At 43.9% G+C, this 19,322-nt stretch overlaps 1 protein-coding gene across 1 annotated transcript in view; it reads right to left on the bottom strand.

Annotated features, from left to right (window-relative positions):
- adgrb1a (adhesion G protein-coupled receptor B1a) overlaps positions 1 to 19,322 on the bottom strand; it is a 136,653-nt gene that overhangs the window by 5,325 nt on the left and 112,006 nt on the right. The window contains exons 22-29 of the mRNA XM_077215039.1: positions 17,153 to 17,222; positions 16,851 to 16,917; positions 15,741 to 15,826; positions 11,872 to 11,970; positions 9,204 to 9,375; positions 9,001 to 9,096; positions 8,874 to 8,913; positions 55 to 710 (exon numbers count right to left, since the gene is read on the bottom strand). Coding sequence (XP_077071154.1) covers positions 55 to 710; positions 8,874 to 8,913; positions 9,001 to 9,096; positions 9,204 to 9,375; positions 11,872 to 11,970; positions 15,741 to 15,826; positions 16,851 to 16,917; positions 17,153 to 17,222 — 1,286 coding nt within the window. The remainder of the gene's footprint in view (positions 1 to 54; positions 711 to 8,873; positions 8,914 to 9,000; positions 9,097 to 9,203; positions 9,376 to 11,871; positions 11,971 to 15,740; positions 15,827 to 16,850; positions 16,918 to 17,152; positions 17,223 to 19,322) is intronic.

Raw genomic sequence — 19,322 nt, 5'->3', positions numbered from 1 at the left:
CTTGTAATGTAGAGGGTTGCATTGTTTGATCTCATGATTATCATTGTTTCTTACCTCCAAAGAGCTCATAGACAGTGTGGAGATGGTCTCGCTCTTAGACATCATGCCGGAGTTCCCAGAGTCCCCTTGCTCACAACTGTTTATCATCTGGGATTCGCTGGAGATGTTCTGCACTGTCTGCCCCGGGGAGTCCCTCTCTGAGCAGGAAATGCTGACTCTGTCGGTGGGCAAGCTCTTTAGCCCGAAGCCTGGCACGGGATCGGTGCCAGCAGGGTTGGCCAGGTGTATGAGCCTGGTCTGGGGTAACTGTTCAATGCCGATGTTGTACTTGGTGGCTTGGTCCTCCTTGCCACCCTTCGAGGGCCTAAGGGTGTTGTTGTTGTTGGGCAAGAGCACGTAACCCTGGCCGGACCTTCCTCCTCCGCCACCTTCAAGGCCGCCGCTGTCTCCCGGAGCTCCATCCAGCTGCTTGAAGAGCTCGCCGTCACAGATGTAAATAGATTTGGCTCCAGGTAGTTCGGTGCTGACCCCCGCAATGCCCCCTTTGTCGCGGCGCATGGTGAGAGTTTGGCTGGCGTAATCGGCAACGTTTTGCAGGTGGACCTTTGCCATGCTGGCAGGAAGGGTGTTGAAGTTGGAGCCTTTCTGTACCGTGATCTGCTGTGAAGCTACCTTCTCCTCGCCTTGTTGGGAGGAACGCTTCAGAGTGCCTGAAAATCAGAGGTGAAAAGCCTTAGTAAGTGAAAAGGGATCATGCTGATTTAATAGTAGTGCTATATGTTACTGCCCTTTCAAATCATAATAACAAGAGAAATCATTCTTCAAGTTAACAACATTTTTTATTTGTTTTCGGCAATGATGGTCATGTAGACCTTTGAGTTTCTGTAGGTATTTCACATATCATGAGTGTCACATGTGCTTAAGTGTGCTTAAGATAGTTGAAACTACATCACTCATTCACACAGAGACATGCAGAACAAGAAGATTCCATATTTCAGCTTCCGTTTGAATAATTACTGATGCCAGTCCATATTGCATTTTACAGGCCTACTTTTGATTTATTATTTCAAAATTTGACATCCGAAATCGCATACTTTCCTACTACATAGTAGGTGAAAAACGTCTCGGTTACATATGTAACCGTCGTTCCCTGAGTAGGGAATGGAGACGTTACGTCGGATGACGACGAATGGGGATTTCGCCTAGAAAGCCAATCATCTTCGTGTATTATAAAACGAGCCAATGGCGATGAAATGCCATGGGTCCGCGGAATTTGCATAGCGTATCTCCGCCCCACCTCGTGGGTATAAAAGGAGGACGCTCAGCAACATCCAGATATGTCTTCGCTGAGGAGCCCAGCGGTACAGCGGAACACAGCGGTACAGCGGAAGTGGCAGGGAGACGTAACGTCTCCGTTCCCTACTCAGGGAACGAGGGTTACATATGTAACCGAGACATTCCCTTTCGTAGTCACTCCGAGTTACGTCGGATGACGAAGAATGGGGGTCCCCGTGAAATCACGCCACCTTCACAGCTGTCTTCCAGTGCCCTGCGAAAGTCTGATCCCCCTGTCGTGATACTGGCACGGACGAAGGAGTCCTACTTAACACAGGAATACCAAGGTACACTGGGAAGCATATCTCAGAGGAGATATGCCGCAGCATGCCTACCCGTAGGGAGGACTTAAGAAACACATATGGCCGGAGGGCTACATATGGAGGAACACTGGAGTGACCAGCCCGAGGGGTGGCAACTTTCAACTCCAGGAGGGCAAGGTGGCTTGCCAAGGGAAAGACACATGCTCAAGGAGGCTTACAGTGGAAATACACATGTGGGGGTTACTCAGGGAGGAACCATGCACACGGAGGCACCTAGCCGACGCCCAGGCAATAGACACTGGCGCCAGCGTCAACAGTGCTGGAGGAACTCAGGGCTTCAGAGAGTAAGGCTCACCTGAGGAATAATCGCACGTATCCAGTCCGTGGAGTGGAATGGCGAGCAAGCGAAGACACCTGAGCGGGTCCAGTACTAGCTAACTGAAGCGAGTACACGAGAGGACACAGGCTCCACTCGGAGATTATAGAATCTGGCGAATGTGTTGGGTGTCGCCCAGCCTGCAGCTCAACAAATGTCTGCCAGCGGGGCGCCATGCGCTAGAGCCCAAGAGGAAGCCACACTCCGGGTGGAGTGGGCTGTCACACCAAGGGGGCACGGTCGGCCTTGCTGTTGGTAAGCCAAAGCAATGGCGTCCACTATCCAGTGAGACAACCTCTGCTTTGAGAGAGCCTTTCCCTTCAGTCTCCCACCATAACAGACAAAGAGCTGGTCCGAGGTCCTGAAACACTGCGTTCTGCCTACGTAAGCACGGAGAGCGCGTACTGGACAGAGCAGTGCCAAGGCTGGGTCTGCCTCCTCCCGCGCTTGGGCACATATCCAGGCCGGGGTCTCAGGATCACGTGAGAGTGACCGGGCCCGAATTCCAGGCACGCTTCGTCAACGGAGAATGCATGCAGGTCCCCTACCCTCTTGATAGAGGCCAAAGCAACGAGGAGCGCTGTCTTCATAGACAGGAACTTAAGCTCAACTGAATGCAGAGGCTCAAAGGGAGCCCTCTGCAGGGCATTTAAGACCACTGAGAGGTCCCAAGAGGGAACGAGAGGAGGGCGAGGAGGATTCAGTCTCCTCGAACCTCTCAGGAACCTGACGATCAGGTCGTGCTTCCCCAGAGACTTACCTTGAACTGCTTCGTGATATGCGGCGATAGCAGCCACATACACCTTCAGGGTGGAGGGAGACAGCCTTCGCTCCAACCCATCTTGCAGGAAGGAAAGCACGACAGAGATCGAGCATCTCCTGGGGTCTTCTCGACGAGAAGAGCACCAGTTGACGAAGAGGTTCCACTTCAACGCATAGACATGTCTCGTGCGAGTTGCGACATACGGCGGGAGCGTAGACCACCCTGACGGTTGATGTACGCTACAGTCGCGGTATTGTCTGAACGGACTAGTACGTGTTGACCCCTGAGCAACGTGAGGAAACGGTGCAGGGCAAGGCGTACTGCCAGCAACTCGAGCCAATTGACATGCAAAAGGCGCTGGGGTCCTGTCCAGGAGCCCGCGGCAGCATGTCCGTTGCACATGGCGCCCCAACCCGTGGAAGAGGCATCTGTGGAAACAACAACATGCCTGGAAACTCGTTCTAGGGGAACTCCGGCCCGTAGAAAGCAGAGGTTCCTCCACGGAGTGAAGGAATGACGGCAGGTCGGAGTCCCTGGGACTCGGAACGTGCCGTGATGCCATGCCCACCTCGGGACTCGATCGCGAAGCCACAGCTGAAGCGGTCTCATATGAAGCAATCCTAGCGGCGTTGCCGCGGCTGCAGATGCCATATGCCCCAGGAGCCTCTGAAACAATTTCAGTGGGACCGCACTCTTGCCATCGAACTGTTGAAGACAAGCCAGCAGCGAGTGTGCGCGCTCGCTCGTAAGCTGCGCGGACATGGCGACCGAGTCGATCTCCATACCGAGAAAAGAGATCCTCTGCACGGGGCAGAGTTTGCTCTTCTCCCAGTTGACCCGAAGGCCCAGACGGGCTAGGTGCCGGAGCACAAGATCCCTGTGTTCGCAAACCTGGTCTCGAGAGTGAGCTAGGATCAGCCAGTCGTCGAGATAGTTCAGGATGCGAACCCCGTGTTCCCGAAGGGGAACAAGGGCAGCCTTGACGACCTTCGTGAAGACGCGAGGAGACAGGGCTAGCCCGAAGGGGAGAACCGCGTACTGGTATGCCTGCCCCTCGAAAGCAAACCGTAGGAACGGTCTGTGTCGAGGTAAGATGGAGACATGAAAGTAGGCGTCCTTCAGGTCTATCGCTGCAAACCAATCCCGTGGCCGCACACATTCGAAAATGCGTTTGGCCGTGAGCATCTTGAACGGCAGCCTGTGAAGGGAGCGGTTCAAGACGCGTAGATCCAGGATCGGCCGTAACCCACCGGACTTCTTGGGGACAATGAAGTACGGGCTGTAAAACCCTGACTTCATCTCGGCTGGAGGGACAGTCTCGATTGCACCCTTCGCCAGCAGGGTGGCAACCTCCGCTCTCATGATAGGGGCATTGCCACCGACCATAGTGAAGCGAACTCCCCCGAAGCGGGGAGGAGACCGTGCGAACTGAATCGCATAGCCGAGCCTGATAGTTCGGGCGACCCAGCGAGAAAGGGTGGGAAGCTCCAACCAAGCTGTCAGATACTGAACCAGCGGGGTCATACGAACCACATGCGTCCCCCTGGAGGGGCAGCGAAGCGGAGTGACCGGCCCAGGCGAGGGTGGCAAAGCGGCCCGGTGCGGGGGCGCGGTCATGCTCCGCGTCCTGACAGAGGAGACCAGGGAAGGACCAGCGTTCCACGGGGGTCTGCTCTGCCAGGGATCTGGCGATAGAGTGGGACGAGAGTGGCGAGGTCCGGAGACGGCACACACTGTCATCCGCACCCTCCGGGACAGAGGGGGACGGGAGTGGCGAGGCCCGGAGGCGGCACACACTGCGGTCCGAGAACTCTGTGACAGAGAGGGATGAGAGCGGCGAGGCCCGGGGGCGTTGCGCACTGTCAACCGGCTCTGTGTGCTCAGTGATGGGTGTATTGGTTCTTTCTTTGACCATAATAGGGTACTGCCCACCCGTGGGTGGGCAGCGGGAGAACAAAAGATTCTCCCCCGGCCCTCGCCGGGGGAAGGAGGGGGCCTGCAACCACCTCCTGGGAAAAAACCGACACCATCACTGAGCAGCCCGTCTCAGGAGCGACGCTTAGCCTGGCGTTTAGCGGGGCGCGGGGCTGGAGAGGGCTGTGGCGCCTTCCTGCGGCCTCCTCAACGACGCGGCCCGGGTGAAGGCTGCTGCTGGGGCCGTGCGGGAGGGGAGGGACAGAATATGTTTAATCGCCTCAGACTGCTTCTGTGCGGTTGAGAACTGCTGGGCAAAGTCCTCAACCGCTCCACCGAAGAGGCCGGCCTGGGATATGGGGGCGTCGAGCAGACGGGTTCACTCGGCGTCCCGCATATCAGCCAGGTTCAGCCACAGGTGACGCTCCTGGACCACAGAGGTGGCCATCACCTGACCCAGGGAGCGTGAGGCCACTTTCGTCGCTCGGAGAGCGAGGTCAGTGGCGGCACGCAGCTCATTGAAGAGCCCTGGCTCAGTCCCCGCCTCGTGCATATCTCTGAGCAGCTGGGCCTGGTAGACCTGCAAGGTGCTCATCGCATGCAGAGCGGCAGCCGCCTGTCCTGCAGCTCTGTGAGACCTCGCCACTAGGGTGCACGAAAATCTACAGGCCTTGGATGGGTGCTTAGGATTACCACGAGATGAAGCACTCTGAGGACATAGTTGCATGGCAACAGAGCGTTCAACCGGGGGAATCCCAGTGTACCCATGGGCGGCCGCCCCATCGAGGGGAGGAAAGGCGGAGAAAGCTGACGAACGTACACGGGAGGTCAAGGGAGCCTTCCATGATTTCGTCAACTCCTCATGCACCTCCGGGAAGAATGGCATTGAGGTTGGCTGTAGCCGTGAGGCGGCAGCCGCACCCAAAAACCAATCATCCAACCGCGAGCGCTCAGGGCAGGGCGGAGGGTTCCACTCAAGCCCGATGCTCGCGGCGGCCCGGGAGAGCATGGCCGTCATCTCGGGATCTGATACGGGCAACGCTGGAGCTCCAGAAGGAGGCAACGCAGCCGCATCGTCACTTCCCGATGACTCTTGCCCACCTTGTGATGCCGCGATCGACATCGAGTCTTCCTCTGGAGCGCCGAATGAAACACGCGGGGCATCGAAGGATGAACCCGGTAGAATCACCGCAGCACTCGCGGGTTGCAACACTGTAGAGCGGGGCGTGGTCCGAGGACGCATCATCGGATTGTCCCACACCGTCACCCTCAAGTCACCCTGTCCACCAGCCGAAGTACAGCCTCTCATGGAGGATGTAGATCGGGGTGTGGATGAGGGGAGTCTCTCTCGAATGAGATCATTGAGTCTAGACCTCAGTGTTGCGATGGCCATGTTCCCACAGAAGGAACATGAGTCATCCACAAGTGCTGCTTTAGCGTGTTCTAAGCCCAAACACGCAAAGCAGCGATTGTGCCCATCAAAGGAAGACAGGAAACGACCGCACCCAGAAGAACACGGGCGAGACATCTTTAAAAAGACGTGCCACGTGCAGCTCTTTTAGAGAAAAAACTCAGCGATGCTGAGACGACCAGGGAGAAACACACAGACTGGCAGATCACTGCTCAGATCGCAGGCAATGTGAACTCGCTGGGTACCACCGTCACACCAACACCGGAGAGTTCGCTCGTCACAGAAGATGAAGTCAGGATTGGCTTGTGGAGTGAAGAGAAGCTCTTGGCTCCGAAGCGAAAACATATCTGCATGTTGCCGAGCGTCCTCCTTTTATACCCACGAGGTGGGGCGGAGATACGCTATGCAAATTCCGCAGACCCATGGCATTTCATCGCCATTGGCTCGTTTTATAATACACGAAGATGATTGGCTTTCTAGGCGAAACCCCCACTCGTCGTCATCCGACGTAACGGGGAGTGACTACAAAAGGGAACAGTATGTTACAAAAGAAGTATGTCCAAATACACAGATCTCATAAAAGAGTAGGTAAAAAGCACCCGGATGACCTACTACTTCTGGGGAGATTCTGAAGTGCACATACAATGGACACTTTACTATCCCATGAGGCCACGGGAGAGGATTTGTGAATGGCAGTGAAGGAATGCAGCTGATGCTGGTAGGTCACATGATGATGAAAACATGTTTCATGTAGTACGTCCGGACCTTTTTAGCAGTCATGATTACTTATTTCAAGTGCCCCTGTAATGAATTTTTGAAAATGACTCAAAGTGAATGAAAACATCCTGCAAAGTTTTAAAACTGGAAGTGCACCGTATATATAAAGTTATTGTCTTTCAAATCGTTTTTTAAACGAGTCATTAGCCGTTTCGTTGTGACGTAAAGGCGAAACATTAGCATATTGTCCGCCCACTTATTGCGTGCCCAGACACCAGGGAAAACTTCAACCTCAAACACTGCAGCTGATTCCTGTGGATACTGGACAGCATCATGTCGAGAAGACGATGTGCTCTACAATGCGAAGGTAAAGCCAGTTTTTTTTCACTGCCCAAGGACGAGCATGTGAAGAATCAGTGGTTAAAATTCATCTTTACCACGATACCACAGCAGTATAATCCTAAACTTTCGCTGTGTTCCCTTTATTTTACTGACGACTGCTTCTCAAATCTAGGAGTTCAGTGCAGGATTCGCAAACCGCTTGCTCTTGAAGGATGGTGTTCAAAATACTTAGTTTTGAGTTTTATATTGAGTTGGTCTCCTGCTTACTGGTTAACTCACATTATTACTGTCTTACTGAAATACTTCTTCGAATCAGTTGTGGGCCACATCGTTACCTAAAAATGTGTCTATTAATGAAGACTGTCTGTCGTTCTCACTACTTAGAGGAAAGATTAAGCATGGAGCAAGATTTGATTTACCAACGTTTATATCACATCAGTCATTCACACTGGAGCTCGGCTAATGTTTCCATATGTTCACTGCAATAAATTAGAAAAATACTCGGTAAATAAATAAGTACAAGTAAAATAATCGGTTTGTTGATGGACATGCTCTTGTTAATGCTGATGGTGAGGAATTACATTTGCAACATCTCATAATGTACCTCAAACTGAATAGCGTATCACTGAGAAACGTCCTGCTCGAGTCGTCCTTGCGATGGAGGTTTGGGTTGAATGACTAGTTCTTCCAATGTTTCATCATCGCACTCGCGGTCGGATTGACACGGTAAAATCGACTTCATTGCTAGTTACTTTGTTTAGTTTACGGTGTAGGAAGCCTCAGGACCATTTTTTTACAGTCTATGCTCAGGACACGCACAGCTGACGTTCTTATGGCAATGGCCATTTTTGTAGTACACGCGCGTTGTACACGCTAAACCAATCACAACAGATTGAGCTGTCTGGGCAATCAGAGCAGAGTAGCTCTCGGAAAGGAAGGATTTAGAGATATTGATTCATCTGACGAGTCGTTTGAGAATCATCGAAAAAGTGGTGATGTGCAAATGTATATTATGAGAAAATGAAAATAGTTTTTTGACCTTTGATACATGTAAACCTGGTGTAGGAGACTCCACAACAACATTAGGAAACTTTAAAATAGCATAATAGGGGCACTTTAAAAGAAGTACCTAATCAAAAGAGTTTGCAATTTTGGATGCAGCCTAAGCAAATTTTCAGATAATCATTGGCTACCTTACAAAAGTTCTAAGGAAAACAGGAGCAGGCAAAGTTGAGACTGTTTGAACTTTAAGGGGCGCATTACAATGATTTGTATAATAATGTGGCCAAAACTTTAGCTTCAGCAAGTCATGTGAAAGGGTCTTTTGAGTAACCAAGTGATGGGGGGCTGATGGAAAGCTTAATTTTTAGTCCTTCACACTTCAAAAAAGCAAAAAATATCACATCACAAGTCTCTATTTCTAGATGCTAGCTTGATATGTCGTCTTGACAAATAATCAGAATCCCATTTCTGATAGATATCAGAGAAGAAAGCTGCTATCTGATAAAGAAATGTCGGGAGGGACTTAATTAGGGCAGGCCGGCAGATCTGAGGCACGGCAAGGGAACAGGCAAGTCTATTTATCTGCATTTTGCTGCTCGCCAGCAATCAGATCGTGTTCTGAATCTCCTTGTAGAAAATGCATCATGGGGCCTGTAAAATGGCACTTGTCTTGTCTAAACAGCCGGCTGCACCTCTCAGATGGACATCACAGCAAATTTAAATGACCAGAGAGTGTGTTGAGAGACTCACCTGATCGGCAAGCAATGTCTACATCCTTTTCAAAGTCAGTCTGGAGAAAACAGATAGAATGAGAGTTTTAATCCCCAACTTTAGGTTTTATGTGTAACAGAAATACAGAAATGCAGTCGCAAGTCACCATCAGCTGAGCATGGCCGTTCTGGAAAGATCCACCAGAGTCACCGTTTCCATCTTCTTGACGATCAACAACGCGACACTTTACTGCCTCTTGGACCTAATCGATTGTAAAAATCGTGTCTAAGTATTTCAATTTGCATCTAAAATTGGAAGTCTACCTTTACATTTGAAAACCGATTCAGGTATGGGACAAGGTTCACGCACCTCTCTGCGTAGGATGCAATGCACCATCACAATAACAAAGCCCTCGAGAGAGTCAAAGACAGCAAAAAGAATCTGAAACAAGGCTGAGCGGCGGTCAGTGATGGCCAGGACCGCCGACATCCAAGTGAGAGCCAGCAGTGGAAGCACAACACAGGAGCTCCACAGCGACGCCCTGCAGGACAGGAGCAGAATTACAGTGAGTAAAGGTTTATAATCACCATTGACATACAAAAAGACAAAGAGGGCAAAACTAAAGGATAAGCCTCTCTTTCGGAGTGACCTATGTTGATATTTAGAAATTTCTTATAAAACGAATTAATATTTATAATGCATATTATTGATTTCTTGGATGTCTGATGAGTGTTTTAAAAGACATGAGTCTGGTATTGCAGTAAAAGCATTATAATATGAATACACAGATCGATACAGTGCTCAATATTAGCTAGAGTTGCCCTTTTTGTTGATTATACTCTAAACAATATCAATATACTCAAAACATGGTTCAATCACAGTTCAAAACATATGTGAACAGGTGCAACAGGTAAAAATAAGCCAAAAGAAGCAATAAAAAGGAGCAATGGACGATGAAAAAGAGGAAGACAAATGAGAGGGTGAAAGATGAAGGAATGTAGACACATCAGTGGTCTTTAGAGACAAACTCTCCCCTGATCATGGATTTGGAGGAAAGGGCCAGCATGCTCAGCAAGTCCTACTTCTCACTATTTTATTCCTCCCTTTTATTTTACAATTGTATTCTTGGTCTGCTTAAGTCTACTGCATTTGCATCTTTTAAACTCACCAACAAACACACTGCCAATCACACACACACATCAAAGAATGCTCACGCTCTCTTAAAAATAAAGGTCCTTTATTGGCATTGATGGTTCCATGAAGAACCTTCATCGTCCATTGAACCTTTCCATTCCACAAAAGTTTCTTTATAGTGAAAAAAGGTTCTTCGGATTTTTAAAATGTTCTTCACACTTCAAAACACGGTTCTTTTCAGAACTGTTCATTGAAAGGTTTTTGTTTAGTGGCTACACTGAAACACTGCTGTGGGAAATAATCACAATTCATTAATTTCTTTGATATACATTGGGGATTTACAATATATTTATTTTATGGACAGAAAAGCAGATTCCATAAGGATTTACTTTCACCTGACATAATTTTCACAAACACTGCTAAACACAAACATAGTCAACCCCGGGCATCTATACACATATAACAACACATGCATAATGCGGTAAAACATTATCGACCTTTCACCCTACTTGTCTGCTGAGGTATGTTTACAAATTGCTGCAATTCACCGCATTACAGGTTGCATGATTTTAACTTCTGTTATTGTTTCTTAGCTGCCACCATATACAAAAATATCCTACAGATATTCACGTACATCAATAAATGTCCTTTCTACTTTATCTCATATAATAGAGTAAAACACACAGCCAGCAGAAAGCTAATGACAGAAACCAGACCAACTGGGCTCATGTAAGTCTCGCAGTCAAAAAAGCCATTCTTGGCATGGCTGCTATTATTAGCCCTTAAAAAAAATGTCCCATGGCAACCATTACTTCCATCTAAACACCACAGAGTCCAACCAAAATACCATTCGGTTAGTGTTACTGCGAAAACTGATAACTTGGCCACCATTCATCAAAAAAGAAATGAAAAAAATGACAGAAAGATTCGTGTACTCTTTGAAGAATAGTGGTTGACCAATTTGAGGTTTTCAATATCCTATATCTACAGTATACAGTATGCGACATAGGTTAATTCATTTGAATTATAACAACTGAGATTTAAATAAATGTGCTGAAATGAGTTTAATTTGAGCTCATCTGTGGAATTTTAATATGTTTTATTGGAATGTTTTTTGTATTTTATTTAAATTTTTTGAATTAGCTTTTATTTTATAGTTTTATTTAATTGCATTTAGTTGCTAAGACAACATTAATTATATTTTATTTTATTTAAGCTTTTTATTTCCAAAAACTATTTTTAAAAGTTTTAGTTAACAACAACACTGAATATTACTCAAAATGTATTAAAATATCTGAAAGTGCCAACGCATATGTCAACTGCCTAAGCAAACAAGTTAGATTTCTCAAGATGACCAAATATTGGCAAATTTAACAATTTTAAAGCTGGATGATATATTGACCTATCGCTTATTCAAAAATTGGTAGAGTATTATGCTAGCAACACCAAGGCGATGGGTTTGAACCCCAGGAAATGCACATACTGAATGCACTGAAGTCGTTTTGGATGAAACCGCCTACCTAATTTTTTATAACTAAACCTATGCTACTTTGACAGGAATTATGGTTACCATGGTACCATCTTGAGCAAGGAAACGTCTGGTCAACTGCGCACTACAAACACACACACACACACACACACACACACACATACACAGCAGGGCTTCAAGATGGGCTCCTATTGCAATCTGCATGATTTAGCAGTGCAACAGCATAAATCTCCGTCTCTGTTTATCGCTTCTGACATAACAGCTAAGGAGCAATAGCAGGGTGTGGGAAATGAATGGGGGAGAAAACCAAAAAAGGAAATAAAGAGGGGTGAGGAAAGAAATATGCAGAAAATAAATAAAAATAGAACCGAAGGCAGAGCATCAAAGAGTTGGTAAATAATTAGCGGGACTAACATGGCGTTACTGGTAGCTGTGGTGGAAACGTCAGCCGACGAGATAACTCCGCACTTGGCACATTTGAGCGTCATATTGTACAGTGGCACTGTCATCTGACTGCAAAGTCAAATCAACACACTGAAATACACATGTACGCTGATATATAACCACACACACGTTCTCGCACACACACACACACACATACACAGAGACACACCTACATACATGTTGATACACAGACCTAGCGGACACAGAATCCCCTTCAAGCTCCTACTCAGGGCAGATCTCTGTCAAGGCTTTGGGAAAGTGCAGGAATGATGGAAAAGATGCTGTCAGATAGTTTTATTTCTAAATAGGCCTGATTGAATATGTGGGACAAAGAGCTAGCAAGTAAAAAAAAAAAAAAATCAACTCTATATGTCATGCATGTATGTATGGGTTACCATCACTTATTTCCACTGACAGTCTACGTAAAATATTACATGATAGGATTTTGATTCTGTCATATCAATGACATCAAAATCTTCTTTTGCATTAATATGCCATATGGAATTTGCTTGATTTAGGCTGCGAGCAGTTTATCCGTCCCACTCTGCATCTGTCTTTGGTCCCTGGAGAGAGACATGGGAACTCGAAAAAGCTGGCTGAAAAACATACACAAACATTCATGCGTGTTGACAGCCGGAGATCGTGCATTCACAGACACGAGCTAAATCACGGTCATTTTAGGAGACACATTAAAGTCATCCACAGCCATAACTGTCAATATCCTGCATGCACGAACTCTGCATATGTGTGGCTTGCTTCTTTTATTATTATTAAATAAACTGCAGAATACATTATTTAAGTCTGTAATGCCACTGTTGAGACAGAGACTACTTTTATCCTAAAATATGCCTTTACTGAGATTCTCAAAAGCATTTTAATATTTGCAGACAACTGATGAAATGTGAAAAATATGCATTTGCTTTTTGGGCAAATCTAGTTAAAATAACAAAATAAATAATAGAGGCTGCATTAGCATTGTCCAACATTTTCAAAAAACACACTACTGTTAAAAATGTTGGGGTCGGTAAGATTTAAAAAAAATAAATGTTTTTGAAAGAAATCTCTTATGCTCACCAAGGATGAATTTACATCAGCCATTACTCCAGTCCTCAAAGTCACATAAACATTTCTTATTACGGCCACAATTGCGCAGCTTAATATTGTTGTAGAAACTGTAATACATTTTTTTTTTCAGGATTATTTGATGAATGGAAAGTTCAAAAGAACAGAAATCAAAAAGAAATATTGTGTAAGAAAAATGTCTTTACTGGTAAATTTTGATCAATGTAATGTTTCTTTGCTAATTAGAAGTATTTGTTTATTTAAAAAAAAAATCTTACTGACTTTTGAACGGTAATGCATGTAATGCAACTGCTGCACACAAAATAGCCACCTGCAAAAAAACAAAAAATAAAGATAAAAATAAAGCCATCAGTTTGGCATGGCTGCCCACACGTATAGGAACTTGATTCTGCTACTGGCAGACATGTAGATGAAACCCTGAATAATATAAGAAATTCAATTCTTCAAGCAAAAGGCCAATGCCACCAATAAAACCTCAGTAGAGGCAGTGATATTAAAAAGCAATCAGCATTTTTTTTTAATATAAGACCATCTTTCTAGTCCTCATGGAGGAACTTCAAAGACCTAGCTGATATGATCCTATATCAAACATTACAACATTCTCATTTATTTTACCCTCCAGTTTTGAAACAGTTCATCTTTTGTTTTGTCTTGCCACAGGTAGTAAAGGAACTTGAAAGCTCATGATGTGGACCACAGCAATTTATCAAAATGCCCCAAATGTTATCCTAAAACTGAAGAAAATGCCATAATTTACAGGTGTACAGCGACTACCCAAAATGCTGCGGCTGCATTACGCATAATTAATAGCAGTGCTTATTAGTTAGGCTAATGAAAAATGTTTTGTTTAAGAACAAGGGTGAGAGAAGAAGGGAAAAGTGATAAATATCCTCCCTCTAAATGTGATTCACCCTTCCAATCTATCAGCACCAAACAACGGCAGCCAGCCTTGAGTTGATCTATTTCCACAGAGAATGCAATGCGTATGGAAAATACTCAAACAAACATGTTGATAAGAGTTTCGGAATTGGGAAAATATTTCCCATTATTACTTCGACACAAACAGAACTCTGACTTACCAAAAAAAAAAAAAAAATCCAATCCGATCCAAAATGTCCAAACAATGAAATACACATACTTTCTCATACAAGCGTACTTTTGCACACACACACACACGCACGCACGCACGCACGCACGCACGCACGCACGCACACACGCACACACGCACACACGCACACACACACACACACACACACACACACACACACACACACACACACACACACACACACACACACACACACACACACACACACACACACACAAACTAATTTATGGATCCAAACTAAACCTACAGCTGTTCTAAATCTAAATGTCTAAAGCACACCAGCATGCTTCCATCAGAATTAATCCGTAAGGGTTGAGACCTAAAAGATTGCATCAGGCAAATGTAAGTGCTAAATTGTGGGAAAGGCTAAATTAAAGGATGGGCGGACCTGCATCTCAGCCAATCAGTGGTGGGTGGGCGGGGCAGAGAGGAGAGCCCTGAGTGTGAGCGAGGGGATGCTGTGGTAACTCTGATACAATGTCTCAAACAGCACTAAAACAAACACAATCAAGCAGAGAGATCATTGCAGAGGCAAACACAATGTAGTTGAAATGAAATAACCATAATAACAATCTTAAAACACAAAGCAAAGAGAAGGAACAAGAGAAAGAAAACATTCGGATGCAAAAATGATGCCAGTAAGGGCACGCGTCAGCCTGCAGGCAGTGGAGCACAGCCCAGAAAAGGAAACACAGACAGTCAATCATGAGTCATAGCATGAGTAATATTCGTCTTCTCGGTAATAAATCGCAGGACACATTTCTGCTGTAAAGCCTGATTGGTAGAAGACATGTGAATCTTGGAAGATTAACAAATCCAGTGTGTAATTGATGGTCAATGGCACGGAGATGGACAGCGTACGATTGAGAAACCCTTAAAATGAGGTCTATAATAACAATTCTCGGTTCATACTTCAGCTTCAATGGCATTTAACTTGCACGACTGAATACTTGTCAAAATCAATGGATATAAAATGAGAAATTCGCTCAGCTTGAGTGCTATCGATCCGACGCATGAAGCTGACGCCTTATGTGAGATTTCCTTTGCGGCTCCTTTGCGACTGCCCCTCAAATAAACATTTCACACACAGAAACATGACTTTGAATCAAGATGCATAGCAACACCTAAAAATCAAGAGAAGCTGGAGAAATGATTAAGCGACACATGGCAAATCACCAATGGAAATGGAAAAGAAATGCAATGAGTGACCAAATGTGTCATCTTGCTTTTGACAGCACCAATAACCAGTCCTTATCAATCTCTTCCCCTCTGATAGACAAACATTACTTTTTTTTTCAAGCATAAACAAGTTTGGTTGCTAATTTATGTGTAAAACAAGAAGAAAAAAACTATTTGGAAATGGGGTAAGAAAAACTCAATTCAATATACATTACAGAAAAACAATCATATAAGTAAGTAAATCTATTGATATTATTTGATATTATTTTAGAGGAAAACAAGACAAAATAATTTGATAATAAATGTGCTTTTTTTGCAGTAAATTTGCTTTTTTCTATTTAATTAATGCATGCTAATTTATGTCCTGTTGAAGGAGGGAGAGATGTTATGAAAGGTCTGGCCAATGAATGTCTTTCCCAGAGCTGGTTAGTGGTCAGCCAATGAGATGAATGAATACTGTGAGGCATACCCGGCCCTCTCCTTGAGTTTCATATCAGTTATGCCATCTTTGGACACCAGTTTGTTAAAAACCAGAATCCCGATTACCATGTTAACCTGGTGAAGAGAGAGGAAAAAGGTGAACACATCACAAATACAGCCTCACAACAGATACACGGTACTAGTGACTTCTCCTGTGTGCTACAAAGTGGGTGGTTTAGAAGGATTCTGTAAAGCCTCCTTTACTTTGGGGTTTTGTTGTATTTTAATAAGAAAATCTTAGATTTTAGTGTAAATAATGTTTTACTGAGATCTTTCAGTAGCTGTTTTTCAAACTTGTTTCAGAGGATTCTGTAAATTTCTAAAATTGTATATTAATATTCCAGTTGAAAATATAAGGTGTCAATTTAGTAACATAATATTAGTTTTTGCTGTGGTGTGAAATATTGGTATCCAAAATCAGAAAATTGGAAATTGACTGCTAAAATAAAATTAAGTAAACTAGTATATGAGATACAGTGCAAAAGTCATAAATTAAAGGCAAATTTACAATGGTTCACTAATACTAGCATTTTAGTATTTGCATATTACTGCATATTACTGCATATTGCATATTACTAATAGCATATTAGTACTAACATATTAGTATTTGCATATTACTGCATATTACTGCATATTGCATATTACTAATAGCATATAAGTACTAGCATATTAGTATTTGCTGTGGTGTGAAATATTGGTATCCAAAATCATAAAATTGGAAATTGAGTGTGTTTTGTGCTTTGGTTCTACACAGAAAAACTGCACTAGAATGACATTTCAAAACTCTACCATATCAGTTTCTGACAAATTAAAATCTGTTGTCCAATAAAAGAGATACTGCTGTAATCGATGTTAATTTTGTGTAAACCCAGATCAGGTTTAATTAATCTGCAGTGGCTACTATGACCACACTAGCATACGCTGTTTAGACAGATCCACTAAAACGTGTGTTTGCTGAATATTATGTTGTGGCATTATGAGGGTAAAATCTGGATTGTCTGCATTCACATTCACTTCCATTCTAAGTGCTTGTCACTAAAGCTGGAAATGAAGGACAGAAGATTTGAGTGAATAAATCAAACAGAGAGAGAAATTGTACCAAGACGACAGCAGCAGCTGGTCCCACAAATGCATACAACAGTCCACCTTCCAGAGACAGCCAGCAACTAACACAAAACACAAAAGCAGAAAAGAAAAGAGTAAGAATGAGAGGGATGGAAGAAATAAAAGGATAAAGAGACTAAAAGGAAAAGAGTAATCAGTGATGTCATATATTGTGGTTGTCATTAGTTGTTTTTAACATTTTGAAGTGTCTACTTCAAAATATAGGAGCCATAGGGAGCACTAGGACTATCAGAAATATATGATTAATCATGATCACTTCATCATTATCATACTTACTAGTTAACAGTGCCATATCCTTTTGCCTTGGTGAATCCAACAGAAATTGCAACAACAAGAGCAGGTAAACCTATAATAAAGGGACAGAAATGAGTGGAGAGCTGTTGAGTACTTTCTATAAATCATGTATCAAGATGTTACATTCAGTTAAATTTGATCGAAGATTTTAGATCAATTATGCATGCAGTATCAAACAATGCTACTGAAACCAACTGAAATGTTATATCAACTACCCAGTTGGGTCATTATCGGCAGAGGAGACTCTCATTAATGGAGTACTGACATTTCATGAAATCATTATCCAGAAGTTACAATATGTTTATGCTAATTTAAATAGAAATATTTGTAGTGGATGCGCTACTTTTGAACACTTTTCCTGTGGAATGCTATGTTTTAATGTTTTAACTACAGCGAGGATTACTTGGCACATGATAATTCCGCTTTGAATTGTGTTCTAAACAGCAGCACTTACGTTCTGAGAAAATATTTTTGTGCAAATAATGAACAATGGCCAGTAATACTATTTGGCCAGTGGAAAAGATTGAGAAAAACTTTCTCTGAAATGTTTTTTTTTTTTGTACAATATTGATTTATTTATTTTAAAACAAGGCAAGGCTACTGAATGATTTTTAATAATGTAATGTGACCTTATATGTAGTCCTTATTTCATATTTTCCTAATGTTTTATGTTAAACATGGTATTACATGGATGGGAATATGCATGGCAATGATATGCAGATGACAATATGCATAGTAAAACGAGGCGTTGTAAGCTCCATACATGGTTATTTCGGGGAGATATATGCACAATCTGCCGCTGACTGGGTTTTCTAAAGGGAATTTTGTGCTGGTTCTAGGTTTTGTGTATACGCACACTGCACAAGGTTTTATATATGAGGCAGGGGTGGAGTGGGAATCGGGAGAGTTTGGATTATTCCTGGTGGGCCGGTAGTTTTTCGAGGCCGCGAGGGCCGGTCTGACAATAGTTATACATTGCAAGTTCTTAGCAACACCATCCGTATGTATGAACATACACCATATGTTCATCAGTGGTTACAGTCTATATCAAGCAGGGACACGTTTGTGTGCATTAACTGCATTTTATTTTGTGAACTCACCGGAATGAATAGAGTCTCGCATCAGCGATAGATTGAAGCGCGCGTCCGAGTGAAGACTGCGCGCATAGCGCACCACAAGAGAACACTGTATCCATGACAACCGATCGCCACAGCAACGAGCGCTCGGCTTGATTTAAAAAAATAACATTTTAGCGCTAGATCTCTTATTTAATAGCAAACTAAATTAATGCTCTCCTAGTTAACTGGACATGTTTTATTTATTTGTATTAGTACATCCTTGCCTCAATGTTTCAAAAAGTGGTGGGGGACAATATCGATCCTGAGAAAATGTGGTGGAGTGGGACACGACTTCAATGGATCTAAACAAATCAATCTAACTATAGATGTGACCAGTGGTGGCTTTTTTAATCTATTTAAAATAATTTTGCAAGGGTTCTTGCAAAAATATATTTTTGTTTTACCAAAAAATACCCCCCTAGGCCGGTGGTCTAAGAAATTTCCCGGTAGATTTTTTGGTCCCACAACGCCCCTGACATGAAGCCCCTGGTCACTCCATACATTTTCTCTGATCAGATAGCCATCCAATCGTGAAGAGACAATGTGTAAATGCCCTCTAAAACTTATGAGACAGATTAAAACCCAATCATTCAAACCACTTCAGGAGGTGGTTTGTGATGCATTACGAATGAAACTGGACAAGTGCAAATGTATTTGGTTGTTGAAACCACATATATAAATTTTCCTTCCCAAAATATAATTTACAGACATCCTACCCTGCAACATCTAATTTCTGGGAGATGGCACAATACAAGCCGATGTTCAAACTGCAGCAAATGAAACTGAAAGTTCGGCATCACATCATGAAGCTTGACACACAATCACCTTCTTTAAAAGTAGTGAGGTTAAATTATCTCACCAGTTAGTATCACTCTATCACCTATTGCAGCCTTTGATCTTGAAATTAGCTGATAATAAATCAAATGCAGCTCATATCTGTTGCTTTCCTTGACGTGTACTCCACTGAATATAGCGAAGATCGGATTTATATTCGCTTTGCAGAGACACATTTATGTGGTCAAGTGCAAATGGAA

The sequence above is a fragment of the Siphateles boraxobius genome, unplaced genomic scaffold (assembly GCF_051911475.1).
Source record: "Siphateles boraxobius isolate OS27281-9 unplaced genomic scaffold, OSU_SipBor_1 68, whole genome shotgun sequence".
Lineage (NCBI taxonomy): Eukaryota > Metazoa > Chordata > Actinopteri > Cypriniformes > Leuciscidae > Siphateles > Siphateles boraxobius.
This window is presented reverse-complemented; position numbering and strand designations above follow the sequence as displayed.